Genomic DNA, 10,310 nt, shown 5'->3' on the forward strand with positions numbered 1-10,310 from the left:
CTGAGGCAGAATATAGGAGCATGTCTAGTACAGCTTCTGAAGTTGTGTGGCTTGAAGGGTTATTGCAAGATTTAAAAGTTCATATTTCTCTCCCTATTACTCTATATTGTGATAATACTGCAGCTGAACATATAGCTCAGAACCCAGTTTTTCATGAAAGAACTAAACATCTAAAAAGGGATTGTCACTATGTCAGGGAGCAAGTAGAAGCTGGCTTCTTACAAACTTCTCATGTTTCAAGTCAAGAACAACTGGCAGACTTGTTGACAAAAGCATTACCAGGGCCACAGCATCAGTCAGAGGCGGATCTATGGAGGGTCCTGGGTGGCACAGGACCCCCCAAAACAAATTTTAAAAATTTGTTTTTCTCCTTGCGCCAGACCTGCAGAAATATAATTAAAAAAGTGTGCGCGCAGTTTTGTTTCACGGAGTGGGCTTTGCTCCAGTGGTTATTGTAGCTTTTTCTCATGATTTTAGTTTGGTCGCAGGTTCGAGTTTCTATTCAGACAACTCCAATGTTTTCTTTTTCATTCTAAAGAAATGCTTTTTGGTTCAATTGAAGGCTGAAGCTTTATTACTTTTCTTTTTTTCGTTCTATTTAATCCAAACAATTCATCTGTTTTTTATTTCAACTCTTAGTTTTTAGCAATTACATATTTTAAATTGATTTATTCGTTTTCAAATAAATAAATAAAAATGATTATATGCACTTTTTATATACTAAGTTTGAGCAAGTAAAAAAAATTATGAGGTAAGATGTTGAACTTGTTGATCTCTTAATTTTTTTTAAAAAAAATTCAATTTCTTATACTTTTATGTAATAACGAAGTCTTAAAAACAATTAATAGTCAAATTTGTGTATTTGCTATTTTGCTTGCTTAAAAGTCAATGTGCTAGATGGTTTGGTTAGGACCCCCCAAATTCAAAAACCTGGATCCGCCTCTGGCATCAGTATCTCAGTGCCAAGCTTGGACTTGTTGATTCCAATCATGTCCAGCTTGAAGGGGGAATATGAAGAATAAAAGCCTAGTTAGTTAGTTTATGTTATTTCTGTTGTTGTAATAATAAGTTTGTTACTTCTTCTAACTGATTCTCTCTCTCTCTCTATTGTATCTAGAGTATAAAAGGATGTTTGTTCAGTTTATTTCAGTAATAAGAAATACATCTTATTCTTCTCTCTCTATGAAATCTATCGAATTTTTTCCTTCAATAATGCCAAAAAGGGGATTAATTCCCAAAATGTGCCACAAAAAATTTTATTTCCCTGCGTACCGTCCACGTAGGACGGCACGCGAAAAAAATTTTTTTTTTTTTGTTTTAACGGAGGTAAAACCGCTACTCGAGTAGCGGTTTACTTCAAATAAAACCGCTACTCCGAGTAGCGGTTCATTCACATAAACCGGTACTCACAGTAGCGGTTTTAATGAATGAACCGCTACTCTGAGTAGCGGTTTTCTCCCTCGGGTAAACCGCTACTCCGGGTAGCGGTTCATTCATTAAAACCGCTACTCGGAGTAGCGGTTTTGTACCCATTACACACCTCACTGCATTATTTCCACATAACTGGCCAACTGCCAGAAAGCCAAAAAAATTCCAGCAATCCCAAACAAGCATCCAACCTGCAATTCCAGCAATTCCAAACAATTAACCAACCTCCAATTTCAACATTATCCAACCTGCAATTCCAGCAATTCCAAACAATTATCCAACCTCCAATTTCAACATTATCCAACCTGCAATTCCAGCACCAAATTCCATTCAACAACACCAAATATAAGCCACACATTGATCACTCATCACCAAGTTCATACACATTCAAATGTATGTAAAAAAATTTTAGTTACAAGTTAGAGTGAGAAAATAATGTTAACTAACTACATAAACAATAAATGAAACTTCTAAAACACTCTCTTCTTCTTTTGTGAAGGTGTAGATGAGCTAGGTGTGGTTTCATGAGTCTCTGTAATGGCATCAAGAGAAGGGGGAGTAGTGTCAGAACGTCGTCGATAGGCCCTCTGAGTGACTGGAGGTGAAAGCAAAGCTGACGTGGTAGATATATGGGCAGCAGACGTAGAAGATGTAGAAGTCGATGTATATCCAGCAGAAGTAGGCACGCCCTGTACGATGTGGCCATGTCCAGCTCGGCCAACAGCATCAACACACAGTCCCCTCATAGTCTGCAATGTCTGCGCATACAACTCACGCACCATATCTGGAGGCAATGACTCAGAAGCCTCTAGTACAGTACCGCACCTATGAGCAATATCAGATAAAGTATGCGCCTGAATAGAAAGAAAAAAATACATATTATATAGTTATATAAATAAATAAAAGTGCAACTAAAATCAGTGAACTTACCAGTACTATATCTGCAGACGCAGGCTGATAATGTGTAGAAGGTGGTCGCCTCGATGGATTCGTCAGGCGTAACCTCGTGATGCGACGAAACCATATCATATACTCGTCAAAGGCATGAGTACGACCACTACCAGGCTCATTCATCCACTACCATCCACTACCAGGCTCATTCATAGCTGCAAGGATACCCCTATGACGATCAGAGATGACACACAGATCCTTTCTATCTGTGACGGAACTTCTAATGCAAGCTAAAAACCAAGACCAGTCCTCCGTGCTTTCTTCCTCCACAACAGCAAAGGCAAGTGGGAATAGCTGGAAATTAGCATCTGTTCCCATAGCAATCAATAATTTGCCTTTGTATTTCCCGTACAAGTGAGTACCATCTATAGTGATAAGAGGCCGACAATGACGGAATCCGGAAATGGAGGGTTTAAAGGCCCAGAAGACCCTCCTAAAGATGTGCGTAGTAGGATCTTGTGTTGGGATCGTACTCCAGTAAACGACAGTGCCTCGATTGGACTCTTTCAAGGCTTGCAAGTACCTCGGTAACTCTTGATACGACTTCTCCCAATCACCAAAAATATTGCTGATTGCCTTTTGTTTTGCTAACCAAGCTCTCTTATATGTTATTGAAAATTGATATTGGTTCTTCACAACAGTAAGGATGGACTGAACTTTGAATGAAGGATCAGTCCTAATGAAATCCTCGATAAGATCAGCAACGAAATCTGATGAAATGAGAGGATGGTCTCCACATGTTATGTCTCCTAAAATTGCTTGCATGTGGACCAATATATCGTACAATTTTGAATGAGAACGACTTAGTCATGATTGCACGCAACCTCCATGGACAGTGACACACTTCCTTTCTAGCACATTCAATGACATACTTTGTGGGCTCTGACTCTAACACCCGAAACATCTGGTTTCTAGAGATCGACCATGCTTTCACAAAATTCTTTAATTGCTGCAATGAGGCGAACTCTTGTCCTATCTCAAATTCAGAAGCCACAGTTAATGAACCAGTGACATTCCAAGTCATCCATGAATCTATTAACCTTTGATCAACTTCGTCAACTCTAAGCCAATCTTGTGAAGGAACACCAGCCTTTATTGCCTTGTCAACTAATTCTCTTGCATCATCATCCTCATCCCTATCAGAATCCACATGCTCCTCCTCGTTTCCCAAAAAATCAACATCATTTTGATGTAGAGTGTCAAGATGGAATGTGGATGGTATGTGGGGGAGACGAAGCAGGAGAAATAAACTCATTCATGTGCTGATTTACATAATGTGGGTCTGACAACATGCTAGTAAATGATTCAAATTGCATATTAGGAGCTGATGTCGGTACCTCCATGCTATCCCTAAAGTCCATTGAAGGTACATAACCCACATTACTTTGCACATTTATCTCTTTGGGAACTTGTTCAATGTACACCTCCATTGCCATGGCTGACGTTTGTGTCACTGAAAGCCACATAGCACTCAGTGACTCGTCATCCTCTAGTGCAATTGGCACATATTTTCCCGGCATCGGATATCTCATAAACAATTTCAGTTCCACATACATACGATCACATCCAACAACGTCATATACCCTATTCAGAATCTCTTGAAACATCATACCGGAATTGATGAACAAAAACTTTTTCCTTCCACCTCTATACACAATATCAACATCATTTTGAGATAATTCACCATTCCAATAAAGGTATAGAGGATATTTAGGTTGTTCCATATTCTACATACAAAAAACATAATGTTTAATTAAGTTATTCTTATTCTACATATTCAAACAATATGAACACTATTTTTCACCTATACTAGTAGTATTTACAACATAAACACAACAATTCATGCAAAATCAACCATCACAAAATGCTCAAATCCATTTTTAACCAACCAACAACTAAATTATACTAATCAAACAACTAAACAATATGCTAATAACCTTCGAGTTATACTAATCACCTTCCAATTATACTAACCTTCCAATTGATACAAAATCAACCATCACAATATCCTAAATTTTTAATCATCAACAACTAAATTATACTAATCAAACTAAACAATTTCCATCTAACAAATATGGCATGCTACACAAATTAAATTAAAAAAAAAACAAAAAAAAAAACAAAAAAAATACTCACAAAGATGGCTGTGGTCGGAAGAGAGAGAGGGAGAAGTGACGGATCCGGTGAGGTGGCGCTGTCGTCGGAAGAGAGAGAGCAAGAAGTGACGGACTGTCGTCGGTCGCCGGCGGTGAGGATCGTGCGGCAGCGTCGTCGGAAGAGAGAGAGAGGGAGAAGTGATTGTGAGAGAAAAAAAATTTCGAGCACCTGTAAATTGGGAAATTGGGGATTTAGGTCTGATTTGGGGATTTTTATAAACCGCTACTCGGAGTAGCGGTTTTCTTTAATGAACCGCTACTCCGAGTAGCGGTTTACAACGGGTCCAAAATCTTGTAAACCGCTACTCAGAGTAGCGGTTCATTAAAGAAAGCCGCTACTCATAGTAGCGGTTGATTTTAAATATAACCGCTACTCTGAGTAGCGGTTTTTATGCATTAACCGCTACTCTGAGTAGCGGTTTTACTGCAGTTTTAAAAAAAAAAAATTTCGCGTGCCGTCCTACGTGGACGGTACGCAGGGAAATAAAATTTTTTGTCACACATTTTGGGAATTAATCCCCTTTTTGGCATTATTCAAGGAAAAAATTCAAATCTATCTTCACCATTTATCTCTCTAAAACTCCAGTAAGAGTTCTCTGCTTCTCAATGATTAAGGTACTTTTAACTTAGGAAAAATTGACAATAGAGGTCTGAACTTTGGGTGATAATTTTTAAAAGGTCTGAACACTTTATTATCCTATGTAAGTCCCAACTTTAGGGGGTCTTAACTTTTAGCGAGCCTCGACGACTTAAAATTGAAGATTTTTTTTTTTAAAAATCTCACCTAGTTCCTACATCTCCCTCAATTAACCCTTCTGATGTGACCCAAGTTTTACAAGTGATGACTTATTAAGCCAGTTTTAAGTCACTAAGGCCCGCTAAAAGTTAAGACCCCCTAAAGTTGGGACCTACTCAGGTTAATCAATAGTTCAGACCTTTTAAAAATTATCACCCAAAGTTCAGACCTCTATTGTCAATTTTTTCTTTAACTTATTCTATATCACATTTTGGTTATAATTTTTCCATTTATGACTTGCAATTTTTTTTCTCATCTCTTCTTCAAGGTCGGCCCTGGGTCCCAGGCAGGGAGTGCGACCTCCTAGTGCCCAAGCCTAAAGCGAGCCAATTTCCAAAAAAAATATACAAGTTCGTTATACAATAAAAAATTATCTATACACATATATTAAAAGGCGTGCGAAAATAAGAAATTGTGCCACGTGGCACTCTCCCTTGTTAGTTTTAGTTCATGTAATCCATGTACAATAAAAAAATTAAGAAATAGCATAGGGTTTGATCTCGAGACCTTAAGTACATATACTAAAGTGTTAACCACTAGACTAAGTTGTATTTAGGTTTATTATCATAATTCATAAAGTACTCCCTCCGTCCCATAATATAGTGCTTGTTTCTTTTTTACACGGTCTCCAAGACGTAACTTTGACCTTTAATGTCTTCAATTCCGCATTAATAAAAAATATAAAAAGTTGATATTATGAAAATACACATTGAGACGAATCTAACAAGATCCCACATGAATATATTTTTTTATATATACAAATGAGAATATTCGGTCAAAAATTTTAAAGTTTGACCCACCAAAAATGAAATAGGCACTATATTATGAGACGGGGGGAGTATTATATTAATAAATGAACTTTTTTCTTACTCGAGGCATAGCGCGGACCTCATAACTAGTTTTCCCAATTAAAGAGTAAAAATATTGGACGCTTGAGCCGATGAGAGTCGTAACTCACAAGTACAAGAAGGAAATTTCAATCTTTACTCAGTTATTGCCGGCTAGCTATCAAACAACTCCCCCAAAAACCATCACTTTTGAACTTATTAGATTTAGTTCACCTAAACTACACATCATAATGAAATTAAACTCTTCGTCATCTTCTTTTCTTCTTCCTTAGTTTCTTCGCCATGACTGTGTTGTCTGAGTATTACCTCCACTCTCCGAATCTCCATATTCTAAGTTTGCAACAGTAATTAGTAATCACACCAATCAGTAGACACCATTAAATTTTTCTTACTTCCTTCCCAAATTTCTATTATTTTCAATTAATATAGTGGCAATGGGAAAAAATTCGACAATATATATAAGAAAAAGGATGGATACATCAACAACAAATCATCAAATCGTCAACATCTATCAAATATTGGAATTATATACTCAGTCAATTGATTCCTTCTCTACTGTTTTAATATTGCTTTGCAAATCACGTTTTGGACTTTTTATGGTCTTGCAAGAGGAAAATTCGCGAAGTGGCATAATTCAGAAGGTATGCTTGTTTCTCCTTATCGTCTCTTATATTATTTTTTAATTATTGAAAAAAATTTATACATTATAATAGTTATATTCTGCCTAATTAATATTATTATGTTAAAAGTGCCAGTTATCAAATTGGGGTACTATCTTATTGAAATGGATCTGTCATATTGAAATGTGGACTTCAAAGTTAGAACTCTACTTGAAGAATCTAGGTGCAATTGTTCTTTTCTTAAAGGAGTTGGTTTGTTCGACTTTGATGAGATGTTGCTTGAAAACATTTGTGTGGAAGTGACAAAAAAAAAGAGACGAGTAGCTTGGAGTCGTTTGTGATTTGTCATGTTAAGCGAGCGGGCAATGTTGTGGCCCATCTGTTAGCTCGTTGGGATTGTCCCGCTGGGAACGAAATTGTGTGGATGGACTCTTTTCCCCAAAGTATTACCACTTTGGTGGATCTTGATTTAATATAAGCTGCTATGGTTTTCCCCTAAAAAAAAAACTAATTGTTTTATAAGGCGCCCTCATTTCTTGTTTCAACTAGGGTCCATAAAATGTCAGAACCTGCCATGTTTATCTTGTGTTGTGTCTACTCTTTTTCTCTTATTTGAGCCTAACTAAATTGCTTCTTTTTTTTAAGGCTATGTTCTTTTGGGCATTTAGCAGCAGGTGATAACATAGTGATATTGACATCACCTCCGATCCTAGAGGTCAAAGGATCGAGTCTCACCTCTTGCAAGGAGTGATCCCCAATTTTCCCCGTTCCTTGCAAGAGACTTCATCTTACCTTTTAAAAAAATGTTCTTTTGGGCATTATTTCAGTTCAATTTACCTAGCTTAGAGCAAGAATATCGGTAGTCTGGAGCACCGAGTCTCAGCGCAGACTTTGGTGAGTCTGCCTCCAGACTATCAATATTTGGACTAAATGGAATGATGAGTCTGGGAATGAGTTTTGGTTTCTCAAACTCAATCTCAGACTTGGTTGTCGGCTTTTGGCAGAATAAATGTTATCTAAAATAATATGTTCAACTTTTGGTAGAGAGTCTGGAGTGAATATGAGGGATAAAGTGTAATACTGGAATGAGTCTGAAGAATAAAAAGTAGATAAAAATTAGTGGAAAGCTGATGTGGCACAATCTGAAGATTGAGTTTGGATACGAGGGATAAACTCACCTTAGCTCAACTCTATTCATTTTTTTTATAATAACAACAATAATAATAAAGACTGAGAGGTACCATCTATGTCTGTTTTTAGGTTGCCTGCTCTAACTGTGCATGTTTGTCAATATATAGGGAAATCTATCTATACAAAATATATCCAAACTAAAAGAATATAATATTTTATATTTTTCTAAAAAAAAGATAGAGAGGTACTATCTAGATTCTAGAGCAAATTTGATAAATCTCTAACAGAGAATAGGGAGAAAATCCCATGAGAAGAAATCTAGATACTCCAAATCTGTAATAACTCCGTTTTCTCTTTCTAACTCTTGTCTCTCTATATGCAAAGTTCAGAGCTTGAGTCACTGTTTCTCCAAATTCTACGTCTTTCAATTACACAACTCTCTCTCTCTCTTTCTCTCTCTCATATCATCAGTTTTTCAAGGTGGCAGCGAAGTGATACCCTGGTGGTGGCGAAGGTATTGATGTTTAGCAGTTTTTTTCAAAAAAACTCTTAAGATAATGATCATAATAATCTGTAAATTCTTCTGGTCACTTTGAGGATTTTATACTTAGAAATCATAACAATGATCAAACAAACCAAATTCGAAGAAAGCCCAATTACGGTGTTAACTGAAGATATCATCCTTAATATCTTGCATCGTTTACCCCTAAAATCCTTAGGAAAGTGCAAAGTAGTCTCTAAATCATGGCATTCACTAATTTCGAACCCCGAATTCGCCAAATTTCACTTGCAATTATGCACTGATCCACCTTTAACCATCGCTCTACAATACTATAATACATTCTCTAGGCTTGAAAATTCTTCTGATATCACTAATAATGGTGCCGAGTTAATCCCACTTGAATACCAATTTCCTGCCACTTTTTTTAAGACTCATTTCTGTTTTCTTATTGGGTCATGTGATGGTCTTGTTTGTATTTACTTTAAGATGAAATCTGTGATGGTAACAAAACAAGTTTTTAAGGATATGATGTTTCTTTGGAACCCAATGACTAATGAACGCAAAGAAATCACATTACCTAAGGAACCTGGACATACTTATGTCAAGTTCAAGCTCTGTTGGTTCGGCTCCGTTCCTTCAATTGATGACTACAAGATTGTCTTAGTATATATAGCATACAATTATCCATCTGAAAGGCGTTTCGTTGTATATTCGTTCAAAGATCGTACATGGAGGCAAATGCATGATACACTTGGAGATGAGCTTATTTTCGGTCCAAGTATAAACTTGGTTTTCAAGAATGAAGCATTACATTGCCTTGTTAGTCATGAAACCATATGTAAATTTGATTTGGTTCGCGAAACCTTTGAAGTTTTCCCATTGTCAATACCGGGTTTTTCTCAAGGATCTCATTCGAAGATGCTTGGTGTCTTAGGCGAAGATAGATCATTATATGTTATGTTCTCGCAGAGCCCTGTGAATTGGTTGTGGGAAGTGTGGTTGCAGAAAGAACATAACAAATGGGATTCTTGGAGAAGGTTGTATAATACTTCTATGGAGTTGTCGGAGGAATTTGTCTTGTATTGCAGCAAGTTTTTGGGGTTCACGTATGGTGGCATTCTTTGTGTCCAACTAATGAATGAACTTTGGCTTATTGACCCAACTTTGGATCCACCTTTGTATGCAGTTGTTAAGAATCCTTCCTATGCAAAGGTTTTTGAGGTGTTTGATTATGTGGAGAGCCTTATTTCCCCTGTTTCTGTTCTTCCTCAAGTAAATCAGAGTAAGGTTAGATAGCATCTCTTTTAGTTAGCTTTTGGTTGGAGAAGTCTTAATGCCCTATACTTTGTTTTGTGTTCTGTAAAAGAAACTAATGGTAACTGTTAGTGTTTAAGACTTGCCTTTCAAGATCAGTATGTATATTGGACTATTACTATGTTCTTTTGTAAACAAAAACATATTTTGTAGTACTACTTAGTTCTAATATGCAAGTACTTTGTAAATGAGAAGCAATGTATTGTAAATCACTTCTACCTTTTCAGAGATCACAATCAATGGATGGTAAGTTTATAATGGATGATTTAGATCTGTTATCTTAGGAAAGATCAATACATATGTTGCATAAGCTTGTCTGCTTGAGTTTAATACGAGCTGCGCGTTGTTGAATGAGTGGGTGACATACTTCCTAATATCAATTATATGATTGTGCAAATTTTGAACACTAAGAAATGAAGAAAATATCAATCATAATTTACACAATATGAGAACTGATGGAGTTGTGTTACAAGGAAGTCCTTACCATGAAGAGGAAATTGTTTTTGCTTCAGCTGCTTCTTTCCTATCATGTATTTCAAGAAAAACTTGTTAGATGTTGTACTT

At 36.6% G+C, this 10,310-nt stretch overlaps 2 protein-coding genes across 3 annotated transcripts; one reads left to right on the top strand and one right to left on the bottom strand.

Annotated features, from left to right (window-relative positions):
- Positions 1 to 2,505: 2,505 nt before the first annotated feature.
- On the bottom strand, positions 2,506 to 3,986 carry LOC125494674 (uncharacterized). The gene is made up of 3 exons (XM_057392865.1): positions 3,651 to 3,986; positions 3,238 to 3,535; positions 2,506 to 3,137 (listed from the first exon to the last, which is right to left on the bottom strand). Exons 1-3 carry the CDS (start codon positions 3,984 to 3,986, stop codon positions 2,506 to 2,508), a joined length of 1,266 nt encoding a protein of 421 aa, XP_057248848.1.
- A 2,295-nt stretch (positions 3,987 to 6,281) lies between these two features.
- Positions 6,282 to 10,008, top strand: LOC104883413 (F-box protein CPR1). 2 transcript variants are annotated; one of them, XM_048638254.2, is made up of 2 exons: positions 6,282 to 6,820; positions 6,929 to 10,008. In XM_048638254.2, the coding sequence occupies exon 2, from the start codon at positions 8,553 to 8,555 to the stop codon at positions 9,726 to 9,728; it is 1,176 nt and encodes a 391-aa protein (XP_048494211.1). In that variant the 5' UTR covers positions 6,282 to 6,820; positions 6,929 to 8,552; the 3' UTR covers positions 9,729 to 10,008. The 2 variants fall into 2 exon arrangements, with proteins under 2 accessions (XP_048494211.1, XP_048494212.1); XM_048638255.2 differs by having other exon boundaries at positions 6,935 to 10,008.
- Positions 10,009 to 10,310: the final 302 nt, after the last annotated feature.

The sequence above is a fragment of the Beta vulgaris genome, chromosome 2, assembly GCF_026745355.1.
Source record: "Beta vulgaris subsp. vulgaris cultivar EL10 chromosome 2, EL10.2, whole genome shotgun sequence".
NCBI classification, from domain to species: Eukaryota; Viridiplantae; Streptophyta; class Magnoliopsida; order Caryophyllales; family Amaranthaceae; genus Beta; species Beta vulgaris.

What these genes read in the sequence shown, in the direction of transcription:
- LOC125494674 (XM_057392865.1), bottom strand. Translation starts at nt 3,986, where the DNA reads ATGTTTCAAGAGATTCTGAATAGGGTATATGACGTTGTTGGATGTGAT. An exon ending in TGTTGTCAGACCCACATTAT is followed by an intron (nt 3,536 to 3,650) that starts GTAAATCAGCAC and finishes GGAAACGAGGAG; the next exon opens with GAGCATGTGGATTCTGATAG. An exon ending in CACAAAGTATGTCATTGAAT is followed by an intron (nt 3,138 to 3,237) that starts GTGCTAGAAAGG and finishes TCCACATGCAAG; the next exon opens with CAATTTTAGGAGACATAACA.
- LOC104883413 (XM_048638254.2), top strand. Translation starts at nt 8,553, where the DNA reads ATGATCAAACAAACCAAATTCGAAGAAAGCCCAATTACGGTGTTAACT.